General features: G+C 36.6%; 2 protein-coding genes across 2 annotated transcripts in view; both read left to right on the forward strand.

Annotated features, from left to right (window-relative positions):
- The window catches only part of LOC111017845 (kinesin-like protein KIN-7K, chloroplastic), a 64,871-nt gene extending 48,534 nt beyond the window's left edge, over window positions 1-16,337 (forward strand). Inside the window, exons 15-21 of the mRNA XM_088119082.1 lie at window positions 7,523-7,753; window positions 14,005-14,145; window positions 14,232-14,348; window positions 14,444-14,494; window positions 14,877-14,924; window positions 15,018-15,137; window positions 15,497-16,337. Of these exons, the coding sequence (XP_087975208.1) occupies window positions 7,523-7,753; window positions 14,005-14,145; window positions 14,232-14,348; window positions 14,444-14,494; window positions 14,877-14,924; window positions 15,018-15,137; window positions 15,497-16,015 (1,227 nt within the window). The 3' untranslated portion in view covers window positions 16,016-16,337. The remainder of the gene's footprint in view (window positions 1-7,522; window positions 7,754-14,004; window positions 14,146-14,231; window positions 14,349-14,443; window positions 14,495-14,876; window positions 14,925-15,017; window positions 15,138-15,496) is intronic.
- Window positions 16,338-16,610: 273 nt separating this feature from the next.
- Window positions 16,611-17,835, forward strand: LOC148213222 (uncharacterized). The gene is made up of 2 exons (XM_088123645.1): window positions 16,611-17,157; window positions 17,297-17,835. The coding sequence occupies exons 1-2, from the start codon at window positions 16,611-16,613 to the stop codon at window positions 17,833-17,835; spliced, it is 1,086 nt and encodes a 361-aa protein (XP_087979771.1).
- The last annotated feature ends 3,263 nt before the right edge of the window (window positions 17,836-21,098 follow it).

The raw sequence follows: 21,098 nt of genomic DNA on the forward strand, positions 1-21,098 counted from the left end.
CTATTAGCAACCACAACATAACCATACAATTTTCTGCCTTTTAGACAATTAAACATTTTCACAGTTTGAGACCATTATAAATAATTCTTTCCATTGAAGTTATAGCAGTGATGGAGAAGAAAGAATCTGTGGAAGAGAGACCCATATTCATGTCCTTTGAAGCACACTAGGTGCGTTGGAGACTGCAACCCATTGATGTTTTGTTCCATAGAGGTGCTCAAATTCTCAGTCTGTGTGTTTAGGACTATCAATCATACAACAAACAAAATGTCGTGGACAGTTGTTGAGCATCCATATAAATGAATTAAATTTACCAAACCCATTAGCTTAAGCTTTTTGGTTGAGTGGTGGTTTATTCATCCTTAACATGGTATCAAAGCGGGAGGTCCTGTGTTTGAACTCCTGCATTGTTGTTTCCTCCCTATTTATAATGATTTTCAATTGTTGGGGCTTATGTAATTATCCAAGCCTACAAGTGAGGGGGAGTGTTGAAAATCCATATAAATGAATTAAACTTATCCAACCCATTAGCTTAAACTTTTGGGTTGAGTGATGATTTATTCATCCTTAAAAACAGTGTTGGGAGGTATCACTCAGATCTGGCAAATATGATCACAGAATTTATAGTACTGAAGGCGTATTCTTTCTTCTTGACATTTCCTTCATCATTCGATCTGGTATGTATCCACATTGGTGACTAAACCACATGATTTGTACAGCCATAGGCCCCTAGCTTCCTATCTGTATGTCTGAGGTTGTATAAAGGAAAAACAAGAAGTAATGATGACCCAGCGCGTGAGCCTACTGTTGAGCGAAACAGTAAAATTATTGTGGTAGCAATTGAGGAAATATAGTTCCCAGCTACTAGCCACTAGTTATGGTATTTCCACAAGAAGTCATCTTAGTTTTCAACTGCCTGTGTAGTGTGAAGGTGGAGAAATCTTCTGGACACCATTAAACTCTCTCGGTGCTTTCCTATATCCACTACTGAAGCAATAGAGCAGCTCTTATGGTGGCCTCATTTCTTTAGAAAGAGCGAACTCTTTGGTTAACATGTTGATGGCAACATTGTGGAAGCTTTGAGTGGAGGGGAGTTAGAAGAACTTTTGAAGATTTCTGCTTAGAGTGTTTTGAGACTTTGAGTTGCACTTGGTGTTATTGTGTACACCCTCCTAGTTCTGCTTCTGTACTTTGAATTCAGCGCTGGTTTTTGCCAATTGGAGTAGAGATTGGTGTTGGCACCACCAAATTGGACTTTTATGCGATCTTGAAGAGCTAAAAATAGCATTTGAAAGTATAAAAGCCATAATAGAAGATCAAAATGAAATAAATTGTGGAAGTTCAAGACAAAATAGGATGTAAACTCATTAGGCAAAACCTATAATTCAAAATTCAAACAGATTTGATACCCATGCCATTCTCCTAGCAATACCCATGAAATGAACAACCTAAAAACTAAGGATAGAGACACCAGAGAGACATACTCGAGAAAATAGAGAAGAAATAAATTCTTTATTTCTCAAATTGATTGATCAAAGATGAGGATTAGAGGTACTATATAGGTTACAAGAGGAAACAAAATCTAGGAATAACCTCCTAACTTCCCTAACAAAAAAGGAGATTTATTTGCTCAATTTAAACACAAAATCTAAACAACTTCTAACTAAGTCCACATAATCTAAACTTCTAACTAATTCAACCCTCCCCCTCAATCTGGACTATACAGATTGAACAGTTTCAGCTTGACCAACAATCTTTCAAACACGGGCCTCAAGAGCCCTTTTGTTAGGATATCTGCATTTTGATCTGATGATGGAACATACATCAGATTTATGATTTTATCTTCAATCTTCTCCTTGATAAAATGCCTGTCAACCTCAACATGCTTAGTACGATCATGATGCATTGGATTGTGTGCAATAGCAATTGCAGCCTTGTTGTCACAATAGACTTCCTTTGAACTATCAAACCTGATCTTGACTTCTTGGAGAAGGAGTTTCAGCCACATTATCTCACAAATACCATGGTCCAGCCTTAGCACTTCTTCTTGCAACAACTGATTGTTTCTTACTCCTCCATGTAACAAGATTACCCCATACGAAGGTACAATATCATGTTGTAGATCTCCTATCTTGAACAGAACCTGCCCAATCAGCATCTGTAAACACCTCAATTTTTCTGTCACCATCCTTTCCGAAAAATAATCCAAGTCCTGAAGTTCCTTTAAGATATCTAAGAATATGATACACGGCTTCCATGTGTTCTTTAGTAGGAGCATGCATGTATTGACTTGCTACACCCACTGCAAATGCAATATCCGGCCTAGTGTGGGATAAATAGATTAATCTTCCAACAAGACGTTGATATCTTCCTTTATCAACCAGTACCCCATCTAGGCTCTCTCCCAACTTATGATTGGGACTTATTGGAGGTTTACATCTAAGCATTCTGATTCCTTCGAGAGGTCTAGTAAATATTTTATTTGACATACAGATAGTTCTGCTCCTTGCGACTTCCATCCCTAGAAAATACTGAAGTGCCCCCAAGTCCTTTATTTCGAACTCCTTTCCAAGTGCCTGTTTTAGTCCCTCTATTTCTTCATGATGATCACCTGTGACGATAATATTATCGACATAAACAATGATGATGATGATCTTACCTTGAGAGTGCCTATAGAACATTGTATGGTCAGTTTGAGCATGAGTATACCCTTGTTTACAAACAGCCTTTGAAAATCGCCCGAACCATGCACGTGGGGATTGTTTAAGCCATAGAGAGATTTCTTCAGCTTACACACCTTCCCATCATACTTATCAATGTCAAATCCAGGAGGAAGGTCCATGTGCACCTCTTCTTCCAAATCTCCACGGAGGAATGCATTCTTGACATCTAGTTGTTGTAGTTTCCAATCTAGATTTGCAGCAAAGGACAAGAGGAGACAGATTGTGTTTAATTTGGATGCAAATGCCTCCGATAGTCTACCCCGAAAGTCTGAGAGTATCATTTGGCCACCAATCTTGCTTTATACCTTTCAATGGACCCATCAGCCTTATATTTGACAGTAAAGATCCATCGGCATCCTACCGTTAGTTTATCTTGAGGAAGATCAACTACTATCCACGTATCATTAAACTTCAAAGCCTTCATTTCATCATCTACCGCATATTGAGAGCCAAGGTCTGAACTGTTGAAGATAAATGACTATAACCAATACATCGAGCAATTGGATGCTGAATACATGATCTCACACCCTTCCTAATCGCAATAGGGAGATCAAGATCATTATTATTGTCTTGAGGCACAAGGGTAGATTGTTCAGTACCTAAGGATGAGATGGATTCATGGCTTTGTTGTTGAGGCTGTGGTGGCTCCACTCTTTGAACCGTTTATCGTCGAGAATAAACAAGAGTTTCAGGTTGCTTGTCACTTCGATTTGGGTTGGCTTGATCATCTTCATTATTACAGGAAATAATAGGAACTGACTCTTCTATCTGAGTAATTGGGACAATCGGGATAGGTACTTTTGGCTGAGGTGACTCGGTATTTAGACCATCAATCTCAGATATTTTTGACTGAGGGGACTCAATCCTGGTATTTAGATCGTCAATCTCCCAAAAATTTCCATCAAGATTACTTGCAATAGGCTAAAAAAAGATTGACTAAAAAAATGTGACATCCATGGTAGTGTAAAATTTATTGGTGATTGGACAATAGCATTTATAGTCTTTCTGAGTATGAGAGTAACCAAAAAAGACACTTTCGGCTTTTGGCTCCAATTTGTGACGTTCATGATCATAAACATGAGTGAATGCAGTACATCCAAATGTTTTGAGGGGGATTGTGAGGACAGATCGGATTTGAGGATAGATAGTGAGTAAGATTTCTAGTGGAGTGTTAAATTTCAGAACATGAGAGGGCATCCGATTAATGAGATAACAAGCAGTAACGACAGCATCACCCTAAAAATGGCTAGGAACAGAATTGGTGAACATGAGAGCATGGACAGTTTCTAAAGATGCCTATTTTTCCTTTTAGCTATACCATTTTGTTGGGGGTAATGACATAGGAACTTTGGTGAATGATTCCATTTTGAGACAAGAAAGTACCTAATGTTTTATTAAAATATTATGTCCCCTTATCTGTGCGAAGAATTTTGATTCTCGTATTAAATTGATTATGAATGAGAGAATGAAAGATTGATGCAGTTTCTGATTTTCTTTAAGTAAATAGGCCCAACAAACCCTAGTGTGGTCATCAGTGAAGCTAAGGAACCAACGTTTACTGGACATAGTTTTGATGCGAGATAACCCCATAAATCACTATGAATCATTGTGAATGGACTGGATGGTATAGACTCAATAGAAGGATAAGATGTACGAGAGTGTTTTGCAAATTGACACACTTCGCATGTAAAAAGGTTATCTTTATGAAAAAGTGAAGGATATGATGTTTAAGATACTGAAAGCTCGGGTGCCCTAAACGGTGATGTAAAAGTAGAATTTGTTGTTCTCTAGGACTCACCACCAACCTGGAGAACTTGTTTATTTCTTAGACTTGGTTCTCTTAATTAGTAGAGCCCTTCAAAGCCATCAGCACTGCCAATCATCGTTCCCGTTATCAAGTCCTGAAACAAACACTTAGAGTCAGTGAACAGGGCCCGACACTTTAAATCATGAGTCAACTTCTGAACAGAAATTAGATTGCAACATAATTTAGGCACATGGAGCACTGAGTGCAATGTAATATTCAGGCTAAGAATAACAGAACCAAAGCCCTTAATAATGGCCGATGACCCATCCGCAAGCTTGACATGTGTCTGAATCGGGTTGGGTGAGTACATGGTAAACATATCATGAAAAGGTCATATGATCAGTTGCACCCAAATCTAAGATCCACTGATCGGAATACTGCTGACTTGTTAAAGCTGCACTAAAAATACCTCCATTCTGCCACGAAACTTGACGAAAGAGTAGATTCAACCGGCGGTGTTAAGAGGCGCGATAGAGCTGTTCAAGTTGTGCCTTTGAAAATGGAGGGAGAGAGGTGGTCAAATCTTGGGAGTTTGACACACTAGGGTCCACTTGATAGCCGGGGGGAGCTGTTTCGAGAAGGTGGAGTATTTGTAAGTGGAGGTGGTCGATAATCCCTTGATAAATTCTTCCGTTGAGGACGACCATGGAGTTCCCAACACCATCTTTTGTATGGCTTGTGCGCTTACAATGATCACACCATAGGTTGTTCCGACGAGTAGTTCGGGATGAAGGTGGTGGTGAACCTCGTGCCGCCAGAGCTGATGATTCGAGCGAGAGGGACATAGGTTTTGTGTGTGTATCACCCATCATCACACGTTTGCGGCTTGCTCCCAGTGGACTTCTATGAAGATTTCGTGGATGGTTGGGATTGGCTTTGTGGCAAGTAAGCGGCCACGCACATCATCTAATTCCGTACGAAGACCTGCAAGAAAATCATAAATTCGTTCCTTCTTGACGTGTTTGCGGAAGCATTCAGCATCCTTCGGGTTCTCCCATTTGAGATTGAGACATAGATCAAATTCAGCCCACAATCGACGTAATGAGCTGTAGTATTGGGTGACATCAGATTCACCTTGTCGTAGGGAGCGTGCCTTATTGCGTAATTCAAACAATTGAGCCACTTATCAAAATCAGAAAAAGTCGTAGTGAGCGCATTCCAAAGATCCTTTGCTGTTGAGTAGAAGAGGAATGATTCTTTAATGTCCTCCTCCATCAAGTTAATGAGCCATGTCATGACCATTGAGTTTTGAGCATCCCACACGGGAAAAGATGAGTCAGCTTCATCTGGTTTTGCTATTGTGTCATTGATGTACCCTAGTCGACTTTGGCCACGGATAACTAGGAGGGCCGATCGAGACCATTGCAGAAAATTTTTTCCGTTCAGTTTTGGAGAGGTAATTTGGAGCGAAGTGTTTTCAGAGATAGAGATGTGAGGTGTCGTGGATGTACTTGTAGGGAGAGAATTGAGGTCGTATTCGATCCTTCGGAACTCTCATCCTTGCGCACATCAGTCATCATGGTTGTTTTAACCATTCTGATGTCAATCTAAACCTAGCTCTGATACCATAAAAACTAAGGATAGAGGCACCAGAGAGACATACACGAGAAAAGAGAGAAGAAATAAATTCTTTATTTCTCGAATTGATTGATCAAAGATGAGGAAAAGAGACACTATATGTAGGTTACAAAAGGAAACAAAATCTAGGAATAACCTCCTAACTTCCCTGACAAAAAAATAGATTTATTTGCTAAATTTAAACACAAAATCTAAACAACTTCTAACTAAGTCCACATAATCTAAACTTCTAACTAATTCAACACAACCCTTGAGTGGTATAAAGTTGGTTTTGGATAGAAATTCTGTTACCACATTTTATGAAATTTGTACATACTATTTCTTGACCCTTCTGTCAGCGCTTCCATCTTATTGCAACCAACGTTCATATAGAGAGTTTATCAGGCCATTCAGTGAAAGCATCAACATGTTTTACAGCTCAAACATATTTTTCTGTACAAATGTTATAAATAAATTTTCTATTTAAATAAATTTGGCTATGTATTTCTTCATCTATTAGGGTAGGCCGTTTCCTCGAAATCTAAATAGCTGGAATTGTTGTATTTATTCATCCAACCACTCCTGTATATTAAGAAGTGAATTATTTAAAAAAAAAAAAAAGAAAAAAAGTGCTGGAGTCGAACAGAAGGTGCAAATTATCTCTCTCATAAAACACAGCAATACAGAGTGGTTTTTAAAATTAAAAATGGCATGAGAAATGTTATTGTAGACTCACTTTGATTTTTCTTCCCGAAAAGTTCTGTAGTACTCCTTTCTTATAGTCTGTATAAGATAGAGGATGCCTCCTACTTCATTTATGTTCATGGATCCTTCTAAAACTTAGTTTCCATATTTAATTTGTTTGACATAATTTTGTAACTTAGGAAATTCAATGTTGTAATTTTCTTTTTATGCCTGATTCTTGCATATGAATCCACTGCTACTTGAAGTTTGAGTATTCTTTTATGTCCTGATTATATTCTCAGCTTGAAAACATTGGCTGCGCTTAAATTGAATATTTATATGATTGGCTGAATATATTGTTTTTATTGCACCTTCTTCATTGTAAATCAAATGATAGAGTTGAGACATCTATATATGATTAAATTTACCCTAACTGATCAGTTTAAACTTTTTGGGTTCACTGGTGATTTAACATGTTTAAAATGTTTAAAATGGTATTAGAGTAGGAGGTCCCATGTTCGAACTCCAGTATTGTCATTTCCTCCCTATTTAATATTAATTTCCACTTGTTGGGTCTTGTTCAAATTTCCAAGCCCATAAGTGAGGAGGGTGTTGAGATATCTATATATGATTAAATTTACCTTAACCCATCAACTTAAGCTTTTTGAGTTTATTGTTGATTTTAAACATGTTTAAAAGGTTGTTTATTATATATATGTTTTAAAGCTTTTTATTTACTATCGTTGATCAGAAACGAGATAGTGGCTTGGGAACTTTAACAAACACGAGTGATAGGTCAAGTGGAGTGAAGTCCACTAGCATTCCTTCAACACCTCGAACTGATCAGAACAATGTTCCCACAGAATCCAGATTATCTCATTCTTTACGTACAGAAAGCTCCCCATCTGTAGATCTCTTATCTGATGCCAGAGAGGAGAAAGAAGCTTTGGAAGAAAATATATTTGATCAGGATTCACCTTTGGTATGTATGTAACTTTATTTCATATTATTGGAATATATATATATAAACATTTATTAGTTGCCTTTTTATTCTTTATAGTTTTTATTTCTTTCTTTTTTATTGTAGGTTTCCTATTCTTTTTTGTAGTAGGTTTACTATTTTTTTTACAGTAGGTCTTTCTCCGGTATAAGAAGACCTAAGTTGCACTATTTGAATATATCATAATATTTTGATTCTCTAAAATTTAACATGGCATCAGAGTTAGGAGGTCTTGGGTTCGTTCAGACCCAGAAAGTCCTAATTTTCTCTACCAATTTTAGCCCTTCCTAAAAACCCTATCCGATGTCGAAACCTTTTCAAGCTTAGTTCCAGCCGTGGCTGCTATGACCGCCGGCTGCCACAGTCACCGAAGCCCTTCTTGTTGTCATCGAAGAACAGCGCAGCCTACTTCCGGCACGACAGGTTTGTTCTGGCACCTTAATTTGTCCACAAATTTGCAGTCACTCCATCATAGACGACTCACGTCGTTTTAGTTTGTTTGTTCCCACGATCGCTGGTCATCGTTTGCGCTTCTCTGCACGATCACTAGCCATACGTTTGCATTCCCCATTCAAGTTCATCATTCACCGTCTCAGACTGCTCGCGCGTTCTTGCCCCTTTTGTATTATCACCAGCCATATGTTTGCAGTTTAAGCTCACTGTTCGCATGGTGGTTGAGGGTGTTTGTGATTTCTATCGAAATTTCAGGTTGGATTAAAGGTTGAAGATTGCTTCAACCCGATTTGTTTCAACTCTTGGTTCGGTTCAGTTCAAATTTGGTTTGGTCCATTCAACCTCTATTTGTTTCGATTCAACCCTTGGTTCGATTCACGAGTGGATCTGTTTAAGATTTGAAGATTATTCCAATGTCCAATCTGACCGGTTCAAGGTCTGGTCTGGTTCAAATCATGTATAACTTTGGTTCAGGTGCCACATTTTATTTAGTGTGTTCATTTCTTTAGAATGGTATGAACCAGTGTTTTCAAGGCGCAAGGCGCAACTCAAGGCGACAAGCCCTTCCATCGCCTCAAGGCGAGAGGCGATAAAAAGGCGACGCCTGAGTGAAGCGAGGCGCACTACATAAAATATTAAATAAAATAATATTTATTAATAATTTATATGTAAAATAAATAAATATTCAATTTTAAAATGTGAAAACTAAAATAATAATAATATTTTAAATAAAAAATTAATTTAAAATAATTGATAAAAATAGAAATATTCGGAATAAAGAAAAAATAAGTAGAGAGAAAATTGTATTTGAAATAAGCTGCAAAAGAATTAAATAGAAATAGCTGTATTTATTGCAAACAGCTGTATTTATAGTAAAACAGCTGTATTCATGGCCATGGGAAATAGGTGACAGCTAACTTATCATGCAAGCACATAGAAAAGTGAGCTGCCTTCCACCTTTCCGTTTTTTGAAAAGACTCTTCTCCTAAGACTTTTCTTCTTCAGAACTTCTTTCTTCAACATGTTCTTCTGCAACTTCTTTCGTCAACATGTTCTGCTTCAGTTTTTCTTCTTCCTCCAAGTATACCATCTCTCCCTTATCATCTCCTACGGTTCTATTTTTGTCTTCTCTTCATGTTTTGTTTATTTTCATTATGAGGTGGGTTTTTATCAAGTTAAAATGATTTAAAGTTTAAAAAAAAAAAAGATATATGCGTCCGCCTTCAACCAGGCGCTCGCCTCGCCATAAGGCGAGGGCGCGCCAAGGCGAGCGCCCGGTTGAAGGTGGTCACCTTGGCACCACTCAGGGCGCACCTAGGCGAAATCGCCTCACCCCTCGCCTTAGGCGCTCGCTTGGGTGCGCCTCGAAAACACTAGTATGAACTTCAATTCAACTAAAAATAATACAAGAATGTATAAGGATAAAGATGGTAACTCAAGTATGGAGCAAATTCATAAAATCCTTTTTTGAGAACGGGGAGTCGGAGCTTTGCTCCTTTATACCCAAGGGCACTGGTGCTCGCCTCAAAGCCTCGACTCGGGAGACATCAACGGTTTTTGGTATGAAACGCACCAGAAGGTTCAAACTTGAGACTCTGCCAGTATGACCAAGAGACCCCAAGCTCTTGCCACCTGGTCTGCCCCTTGGGGGGTGTAAATTCATAAATGGTAGAAATTGTTATCTACCAATTATTAGGAGGCGCAAATTAAAACTGTTGAAATTGTTATTTACCTTCTAATAATTCTTGTGTATCCCAGGTACAAATTAAGTACTTATCCCTAAGGCTTTCTCTGGAGTAAATCATCTTCATGGATTAAGTTTTCCTTGTCTATTTGATTCACGCTCTTTCATATTCCAAAGGAAAAAACTAGAATTGCAGAGAATAGTTTTTCTTCCTTACAGGAAAATGAACCATTAAATTGATTGAGACTATTTCTCTGCAGTCTGTTCTTCATGTTCCAAAATTAACCTATAACCTTTTATTAGTTTGTCCTTCATGTTCCAAAATTAACCTGTAACCTTTTCTTCTCTCAACAAACTTTCTAAAGATTCTAACTGTCGTATTAATTTCTTTGAATCTCATTGTATTTTTTCCAAAATAAGGACTTGTGGAAGGTGATTGGATCTGCAAGGATGCTTGATCGTCTCTACTACTTTGATTGAAGGTTCTTTTAGTAATAAAATAACTCAGAGTCTCAATAGTATTACTTCTCTCTCGATTAAAGAACAAATTATACTTTGGTATCTTAGGCTGGAACATCCCAGTTTTTCCTATCTCAAACATTTATTTTCAAATTTATTTAAAGGAATTGATTGTTCCTCTTTTGTTTTTGAGAGTTGCATTCTAGCAAAAGATCATTGTTCCACATTTTCTCCAAAACCTTACAAAACTTCTGAATCTTTTTTATTTAATTCATAGTGATGTTTGGGGTCTCTCTAAAGTTAGTACTCATAGTGGAAAGACCTTTATTGACGATCATACTCGTCTAAATTGGGTTTATTTATGACAAAAAAATTTGAGGTAAAAGACATTATTAAACACTTTTACAATATTGATTGAAACCTAATTTCCAACTAAAATTTGCATTTTACACTCTGATAATGACGCTGAGTATTTCAATGAAATTTTTTATGATTTTTGAAAGAAAAATGTATTGTTCATTAGTCTACTTGTCGGGATACTCCTCAACAGAATGAGATTGCCGAAAGAAAAAATAGGCATTTACTTGAAGTATCACGTGCTATAATGTTTTTCATGTATGCTCCGAAATATTTATTGGTGGAAGTCATTCTCACAGCTACCTACCTAATAAATAGGATGCCTAGTAAGGTTTTAAATTTCAAAACTCCCATTGAGTGTTTTAAATATGTTTTTCCAACCTCTCGTATATATTATGACTTAAACTTCCATCGAGTGTTTTAAATATGTTTTTCCAACATATCGTATATATTCAAAAATACGGTTGGATCTGAACCATCACTTTCTTACCTTTATCTTTCTCCACAAATTGTCTGTGCTGTTCAAAAGTTTCTGTCTTTGATCCTCAGTGATTCTAACTGAAAAGTTTTCAGCATGTTCTAGAAGTTTAACCATCCAAATTTGTTAAGCCCAGGGATTATAGCTCTCTTTCTACCACCCGTGTTAGGCCAAACCACCAGTTCTAAAAACCAATCTTGATCGATTCTAAACTTCTGAATACGACATGAACCAAGAACATTTATAAGCTGGTACTTGAACCAGGCATGAGATGGAGCGTGAACCAGTTAGACCATATGATTATCAAACCACAGGAATTGAGTGGGGGAAGAGATACCAAGACATCTCTATGCACATCTTCTAGAATGTATCTTTCATCATCTTACCAGATGTAAAAAAACTTTCCATCAATGCAGCAACTACTGCTAATTTCCACTTTACCAGATTAAAAATCTCAGCATAAGTGAATCTAAACAACTTAACAAACTAACGGACAAGAAATGCTAAGAAATTGCATAGTCAAACAAAAAAGAACTACGAAACTAAGGGTGAAAGGAGGAGAGGACGAGAGATGAGAGCATTTTTTACCAAGCTCTGACTTCTTTTGGACATAATGATATGTTCATTTTATATTGTGCACAATATTTCTTTCGATCAGCTTTCTTCTAATTTTTTATGGATGATGTTATTCTCACGGTGTTTTGATGAAGCAAGACTAGCCAGTCTTAAGGAAAATCTTGCAAGTGAGTTTTAAATCAAGGACTTATGGGACTTTGAAATATTTCCTAGGGTTGGAATTTGCAAGATCGAAAAAGGTATCTTTATTAATCAAAGAAAATATGTTCTTGACTTGCTTGGAGAAACATGACTACTTGATTGCAGCATGGCAGAAACTCCTATTGAACCTAACCTGAAATTAGAAGTAGCAAATGCAGAAGAAATAAATGACAAGGAAAGATATTAGAGACTTGTTGGAAGATTGATCTATTTGTCTCATACACGACCTGATATTGTCTTTACTGTGTAAGTATGGTAAGTCAAGTTATGCATGCACTTGGACCGACTCATTTTGAAGCTGCCTATAATCTTGAGATATTTGAAAGGAACTCTTAGAAAAAGTATTTTGTTAAAAAATAATATCCACTCTCAAGTAGAAGTTTATACTCATGCGGACTGGGTTTGATGTGCTATGGGTAGACGATCTACTTCTTGTTACGGTTCCTTTGTTGGAGGAAATATGGTTATATGGCGAAGCAAAAAACAAAATGTGGTGGCCAGGAGTAGTGCTGAAGCAGAGTTTAGAGCTTTAGCCCATGAAATTTGTGAAGGTAGACGAATGAAAATGATACTTGAAGAATTGAAATTTCCTCGGAGGACACCTATACGAATTTATTGTAACAACAAGACTATCATATCTATAACTCACAATCTAGTTTTTTGTGATAGAACAAAAAAATATTAAGGTTGACAAACATTTTATTAACGAGATTGATACTGGTGCAATATGTATTCCTTATCTTCCAACGACAGAGCATGTTGCTAATGTACTACCTAAGGGACTTACAAAGACGCAATTGGACAAACTAATCAACAAGCTAGCTATGGAAGATATCTTTAAACCAGCTTATATAAACATCTATTAGTTGGCTTTTTAATCTTTATAGTTTTTATTTCTTTGTTTGTTGTAGTAGGTCTCTTATTCCTTTTTGTAGTAGATTTACTATTCTTTTTTGTAGTAGGTCTTTCTCCGAAGTCCTAAGTTGCATTATTTGAATATATCATAATACTTTTATTCTCTTAAATTTAACATATATTTTAATTTTGATTGCACCCGAGCTAGTTGTCACCTTTGTTTGCTTTCTCATATCCATAATGAAGCCAATTTGAACCTCTTTCATTGGAGTGCACTTGGGATCGGGATCACGAGTTTGGTGCCCAAGATTTTTCAGGCCTCAAATGACCCAATCTAGCTAAAAGATCATTTGGACTCAGATCTTCAATTAGGTGAATCCAAAGATCGATTGTTGGCTACCTAAAGTGCACTTTAGGACAATCGTGGAGTTTAGGATCATGATGCACGTTTAGAGATCTTTTGGGTAATAGTTACAAGTTAGTGCAATTCATAGACTCCAGCAGGGCCCATGATCATCCTTCCCCCAAGTTTTTAATAAATATAATTTTTCAAAGAAAAAATGTTAAATAAGTAATTGTTTTTGTATACTCAATAAATTGTTTCTGGGTTGAATTGGATTTCTTTCTTGGAATCACAACTTTTGTGACCAAAAGAAAAACTCAGATTAGTTAGATTGTTAAAAGTAAAGAGGAAGAAATGCGAGTGATGTAAAAGTAGATCTACAAATAATCTTCTTGTCCTACTCTGTTTCTTAAATAAATCTAACCAAGTATATCATTTCTTCCTGCGTGCACAGTCTTCTTAAAAAAGTTTTTTAATTTTGTAAAAAGATTTCAGAATATGATATATGAATTTTGAGCCTATATTGCAGCTAAAATTGATGCCTTGCCATAGTGCTGAAGAAGATAAAGAAAACTAGATAATAAAAATTGCCCACTGCCCAGCATGTGTATTAAGAATCATTCTTTCTTGGAAGTATGATTGTTTAGCTGAGAATTATAAATCGCTTCCTGATTTTGAAAAAATAAGTATAATTGCAATTTTTCTGTAATTTTTTTTAATTGCTTCAGTATTTTTTTTTTTCTAAAAAACAAATTGTTTATTATCCTCCATACTTGATTATGATAATAGTTTTTCTGTTGAAAAAATTGATTCATCCGTTTTATCAGACTAGCATAAAGTCAAGCGATCAGATTGACCTTCTAAGGGAACAGCAAAAGATTTTGTCCGGAGAGGTGGCACTTCATTCAAGTGCTTTGAAGCGTCTGTCGGATGAGGCTGCAAGAAACCCCCAAAAAGACCAAATTTATGTAAGAGCTTATTTTCCAAAAGCTACATGTTTACGTTTTATCAATGTGCCAGAGAACTTCATACTTATGGTTCTTCTACTATTAAGTCTGAGATGAAAAGGTTAAAAGATGACATCAACACCAAAAGTCAACAAATAGCTTTGCTCGAAAAGAAAATTGCCGATGCTTCACCAAATAAAATGACAGACTTGGAAATAATGCGAGTAAGTTCTCTAATAGTTTTTGTGTATTCAATTTTCTTTTAAGAGCCATCTCACTTTTGCTTAAGCAAACCTGCGTGCTTGTCTTAATGCTGCAGGAAATTGATGAACTGACTGCACAGTTGAATGAGAAGTCGTTTGAACTTGAGGTGAATAGTGAATTGAATTATAAAAATTATCTCAAACTTGTGTTCCACATTTGAATTGACAGTCAACATCATCAAATCATTGAAAAACATTGCAGAGGAGCTTTTTTCATAAATGGTTGTTGTTACTCATGTCTGTGGAATAGGGCAAAACACATCAAAAAGCTTAATGGACTGATGTTGCTTTCTGATTTGGTGGTTGAAGTGGGTTTTCCCCATCCACGAGTCTTAGTTTAGCCCCAACTTCATTGTTGTATTCATATTGATAAATTGGGTATTGCAAACAAATTTTTAAAAATGAAAGTCACGAAAAAAGGGAAACTTTTTCTCCAATGTGTTTCTCAAGTATAGTATTGAACTTTCTCGTTACTGCTCAATCCTGTAGGTTAAAGCTGCTGATAATCGTATAATTCAGGAGCAGCTAAACCAAAAGGTAGAATAACTACTTTCACTCATCGTATTGAACTTGTTGCTCCAAAAATCATTTATTTAATGCTTTTGGTTTTGATTCACATTCTTCCATCAGATCTCTGAATGTGAAGGACTACAGGAAACTGTAGCCTCCTTAAAGCAACAGCTAGCTGATACACTTGAATTGCGAAATTGTAGTCCCATGGTGAAAGAGGCTGATGAAATATTAGCACAGGTTTCTTCTAAACTCCAACATCTCCTCCATTGAGTGAACATCACAACTCGCTGGCTGTTCAGTATTGAAAAATGGAAATATTAGCAGTTATTGTTGTGTCAAGAATTTTTTCAAATATCTTTTTGTTGCACTTCCAAATCAAAGAACCAATGTGTGCTAAATTCATGTTTGTCTACTGCACAGTTTTGTGAATCATATCCCCAATTGTTGTATTCTTCTTTTTTAATTATTATTGGGAATCCTGATTGAGCTATCTTATGAGGCAATTTAGTTTAAGAAATAAAAAATTTTTCAAAAATAAAAAAGTTAAAAAAAATAAAAATAAAAATATAATTGATTATGTGTTTTCCCTTTGACAGGCAACTGAGATTCATGATCTGAAGCATAAAGTGGCTGAACTAACAGAGTCAAAAGAGCAGCTAGAGCTGAGAAACCAGAAACTTGCAGAGGAGAGTTCATATGCTAAGGGTCTAGCCTCAGCCGCAGCTGTTGAACTCAAAGCCTTATCAGAAGAAGTTTCCAAGCTCATGAATGAGAATGAGAGACTAACTGCTGAATTTGCTGCATCCAAGAGCTCCCCTTCCCAGAGAAGATCGACTATTGGAACCCGGAACGGCCGGAGAGATGTTATCGTAAAGCGCAATGACCTTGGTGCTTCTGCTGCAGAAATGAAGAGAGAATTGGCCATGAGTAAGGAGAGAGAGCTTTCGTATGAAGCTGCCCTTCTCGAAAAGGATCATAGAGAAGCCGAACTTCACTGCAAGGTTGAGGAATCCAAGCAGAGAGAAGCTTATCTAGAAAATGAACTCGCCAACATGTGGGTTCTAGTTGCAAAATTGAAAAAATCACATGGAAATGAAACTGATGACCACTCCTAACTAGAAACACGCAGCGGCTTGATGGTTCCAGGTTCAATATGAAGTAATTGTGAACACTTTCCATTTGTGTGTGTGTGTGAGGGTGAGAGAGAGAGAGAGAGAGAGAGAGATGTAAAAAAAAAAAAAGTATTCTGCACCATCAGATTGGTGTATTTGTGTATAACAAGGTAGGACTGCTTTCATTCATCAGAAAAGAGACACCGTTTTCTTTTCTTTTCCTTTATTTCTTCTTTTATGAGGAAGAATTCATTTTCAATGTAAATGTAGGCCTTGCCTTGATATATGCTTCGTAAAAATGTATGTTAAGTTTGTTTGATCTGTATTCAATGACTTCAATTGATCGGATTTTACTCTCAATTGAATACAGTGTTTATTACTAATGTCTATGGTCCAAATCATTACAGAGAAAGAAAGTTGTTATGGGCTGAGCTTCGGAATATTTCAGGACTCTGTGATAAGTTTTGGTGCCTTGGGGGTGATTTTAATATCACAAGATGGATCTCAGATAGATCTACAGGAGGGCGAATCACAAGAGACGTGAGAAAGTTTAATAAACTTATTGAAGACCTTGATTTGCTGGAAATTTGTTTCTCTAATGGAAAGTTCACTTGGTCGAAAATGGGCAGCAGGAATATTCACTCAATTTTGGACAGATTCTTTTATCTCTAAGGATTGGGATAATTTGTTTAGCAACTCCAAGGTAAGCAGGGCTGAAAGAATTACTTCTGACCACTATCCAATTGTTCTTGATGTAGGAGATTTTGTATGGGGGCCTTCTCCATTCAGGTTCTTCAACTCTTGGTTAGAAGACAAGGAGTGCGTTCAATTAATTGAATCTAAGCTCTCGGACGACATTTCCTATGGATGGGCAGGTTTTGTCATTTCTTCAAAACTTAGAAATCTCAAAATCGTTCTTAAGCAGTGGAATGTTCAAAAGGAAAAGAAGAGGATAGAAGCAGAAGAGAAGATTATTTCGGAAATTGCTTTACTTGATGAAACAGATGAGTCCGTGGGAGTTTCTTTGGCAGAGGAGGAGAGGAGAGTTTCATTGAAGAAGGATCTTTTGAATTTATTCTTAAATGAAGAACAAAATCTGATCCAGAAGTGTAAGATACATTGGCTGAAGAATGGGGATGAAAACAGTAAATTTTTTCATAAATTTTTGGCTGCTCGGAAAAGAAAAGCACAGATTACTGAGATAATGAACTCCCAAAATATATCCCTGCTAAATCAGAGGGAAATTGAAGCAGAAATCATTGGGTTTTTTGAAAATTGAAGCAGAAATCATTGGGTTTTTTGAAAATTTGTATAAGGGAGAGGCTGTCCAAAGATTTTCTCCCAAAAGGATCAACTGGAGACCCATCTCGAATCATTACAGTAACTGGTTAGAAAGACCATTTGATGATCTTGAAATATGGTCAGCTATTAAATCTCTTGGGAAAAATAAGGCCCTTGGACCTGATGGCTTTACCATTGAGTTTTTTGCCAAATTTTGGCAACATTGGAAAGGAGATTTTACTCGACTTTTTGCAGAATTCTACACAAGTGGTATTATAAATGCTTGTATCAAAGATACTTACATTTGTCTTATTCCTAAGAAGGATGTTGTGGACAAGGTTAAAGACTTTAGGCCCATTAGTCTTACGGCCTCCACATACAAAATTATGGCTAAAGTCCTCACCGAGCGGCTTAAGAAAGTTATATCCAGCACAATCTCCATTAATCAGAGCGCTTTCATTGAGGGTAGACAAATTCTAGACCCGATATTGATAGCAAATGAGGCGGTGGATTTTTACAGATTTCAGAAAAAGAGAGGTTGACTTTTAAAGCTAAACATTGAGAAAGCTTTCGATAAGGTGGATTGGGATTTTCTGATTGCTTTCCTTAGGAAGAAAAGATTTGGAAATAAATGGATTCAGTGGATTAATGGGTGCATTCGAGGAGCTAAGTTTTTAGTTTTCATAAACGGTAGGCCGCGTGGAAGAATTCTTGCTTCGCGTGGCTTACGTCAAGATGATCCCCTTTCACCATTTTTGTTTTTATTGATCAGTTATGTTCTAAGCAGCTTAATGGAAAACATCCACGATAGAGGTTTTTTTGAAGGTTTCATTGAGGGGAGCAATTTGGTGCATATTTCTCATTTACAATTCGCTGACGATACATTGCTATTTTGTAAGGATAATGAAGAGATGATGGATGTCCTTTTCGATACTATAAAGGCATTTGAATGACTTTCGGGCCTTAAAGTAAATTGGGAAAAATATTCACTGTGCGGAATTAATATTGACCTTCAAAGGGTGGTTAGGGTTGCAAAGAAGTTTGATTGTAATTTTGAAACACTGCCTATTGTTTACTTAGGTCTACTTCGGGTGGAAATCCTAAAAATATTGATTTTTGGAATCCCATTAAAGAAAAAATCATGAAGAAGCTGGATAGATGGAAAAAATACCAGCTTTCTCGTGGAGGGAGGTTGACTCTTTGCCTCTCGGTTCTCGGCAGCATTCCATTGTACTTTTTATCAATATTTCAAATGTCAGTTCTTATTAGCAAACAGATTGAGCAAAGTTTGAGATCATTTTTTTGGGGAGATAGTCAGAAGAGTACATTGAAACACTTGGTTAGGTGGGATACTGTCTGCAAGGAAGAAGGTGGTTTGGGTATTGGGAGATTGTTGCATAGAAATCATGCTTTGCTAGCCAAATGGGGCTGGCAGTTCAGTATAGAAACTTCAGCTTTTTGGAGGCAAGTTGTGGCAAGCATTTATGGTATTGACCGTTTTAACTGGAATGTTTCTGGAAAAAAAATTGGTAGTCGTCGTAGTCCATGGTTTTGCATTAAAAAACAGTGGTCGTTGGTGGCAAACTTCACCTTTTTCAGGATTAAGAATGGCAAACAAGTTCTATTTTGGCACCATTTATGGCTAGGGGATTCTATCTTAAAGGATAGGTTTCTATCCTTATTTCGGATCTCTTCTTCTCCTTCTATACCAGTCCATGATGCTTAAGACTCACATTCTTCTTCTTGGAGAATTGAAGTTAGGAGAATGCTAAAGGATGAAGAATTGGAAGAATATTTATCTTTGCTGTCATGTTTAAATCCGATTCAGCTTTGTGATGATGAAGATCAGTTGAAATGGAGTTTTAAACTCTTCTGAATCCTTTTCGGTTAGCTCCCTCTGTAAGCCTAGAGTTGGTCCTTCATCTCTGCCTAATGATTTTGTTTCAAGATTGTGGAATTCGTGCAGCCCAAAAAGGGTAAATGTTCTAACATGGATTCTCCTTAATGGGAAAGTAAATACTTTTGAAACTCTCCAAAAGAAGCTGCCTAACATGCTCCTCCAACCTTCTATATGTGTTTTGTGTGCTGCCACTTGCGAAGACCAAGTGCATTTGTTTCTCTTTTGTCCTTATGCATCAGTTTGTTGGGATCTTTTCTTTCATATGTTCAATTTAGCTTGGATAAAGGACAAGTCAGTATCTTCATCAATTTTTCAGTTGCTATTAGGTCCTTTCTTTTCGCCTAAGCAAGTCTTCTTTGGGTAAACGGTCTTAAAGAGCTTTTATCTGAGTTATGGTTTGAGCGGAATCAAAGGACTTTCGAAAGGAAAAGCCGCTCAGCTTTCGATTGCTACAATATAGCTAAGTTCAAAGCCTCACAATGGTGTGCTTTCTCCAATCTCTTTGCAAATTATTCTCCTAGCATGATTTGTTCTAATTGGGAGGCTTTTTTGTGTAATGTTTAAGCTTCATTTATTAAGTTTGGTTTGTTTGTATCTTTTTTTTTTTTATTTTTTTTTCCTTCTTCATCCCCTTCATTTCACCCCTTTAGGGGTTTGTATCTTTGAACAATTTTTGTTCCTTTTCATTTATCAATGAAAAGTTCGTTTCTTGTTCAAAAGTTTGTTTGATCTGTATTTTGGCTAAAATCGCTTGCTGGCATCTTGATTACAGATTTCTTGTATTGATGGGGTCGAAAATCTTACAAAAATTGAATGTACGACCCAAAATTTTAAGGATGCATTGTCTACTAAGTTATGCTCGTATTGACAAGAACCACAGTTTCCACTGGGTAATCAAAAATGGAATTACCATCTATCTCTATGCAAAATGTTAGCAATTTCCGATGCATGTCTCTTCACCTTCATTAGTGTTTTCTTCCTATTTCTCATTTAGTGTTTATGTTTATTTGGTCGGTAAGTTTTCAAAAGTTGCCATTTAACTCGAGTTTTGTGAAATAGTGCAATATAGTACTTGGCTCTATTTTTTCCGACTCTCATTTAGCTCTCTCTCCAATCTCCAAGCTCCGTCTTGACCGGTTGCAGCACCCCTCCCATGCAATGTGACAAGGTTGCCGATTTGTATGCTGATTGTAAAGTGACTCTAGTGCTGCCAAGAAATTCGATGGAAAGCCCAGTCACCAAATGAAATCGTCCTCTTACTAAGATATATCGTATGAATTCAAGGTTGTTCGAGTCAATCATACACTTTATTAAGAATTGATAAACCAAGGAGGACGTCCTCTAAGAATTATGTATGAGTATTTCATCTCGTACAATTCAAATAGAAACATTCAAATACCACTTGTAATGGACATGTCTACTAAAAAGTTTCAAAATGCTATAATTCAATTTTTTATTATCTAAAGATATGAAGGAAACCTATATATGTATTTTTTTTCGTTCTTTCAAGCACATTATTCGTTTGTTATATTCACAAACTTATGTTGGAAGATTAATTTTTTTTTTAATGAATGTATTCTTCTGAGTTTGTACTTCCATGAAATGTATTGAGTTTAAGGTAAAATTAACTTTTTGAACTTCTCTTAAATTTTTCCATCAGACAGCTTGGAAAAGTTCCACCATGCTCATCCCAATACTCCTTATGGTGAATTGGACGTTGCTATTCTTTTACTTAGTATGAGTTGCTTGTATTTCTATGGATTTTAGCCTTGAACCCAACTTTTGTGGTTAAATGCTCCATGATGTGGAAAAACGTTTCAAAATCATCTTGTAGACATAGGCTGCAAAATTAGGTAAAGGAAGAAAGAAAAATGGATCTTACAAGCACTTTCTCGTATTTACACT

This window comes from Momordica charantia (assembly GCF_013281855.1).
Source record: "Momordica charantia cultivar OHB3-1 chromosome 1 unlocalized genomic scaffold, Mcharantia_2.0 BLBB01000001.1, whole genome shotgun sequence".
In the NCBI taxonomy this organism is placed as follows: Eukaryota; Viridiplantae; Streptophyta; class Magnoliopsida; order Cucurbitales; family Cucurbitaceae; genus Momordica; species Momordica charantia.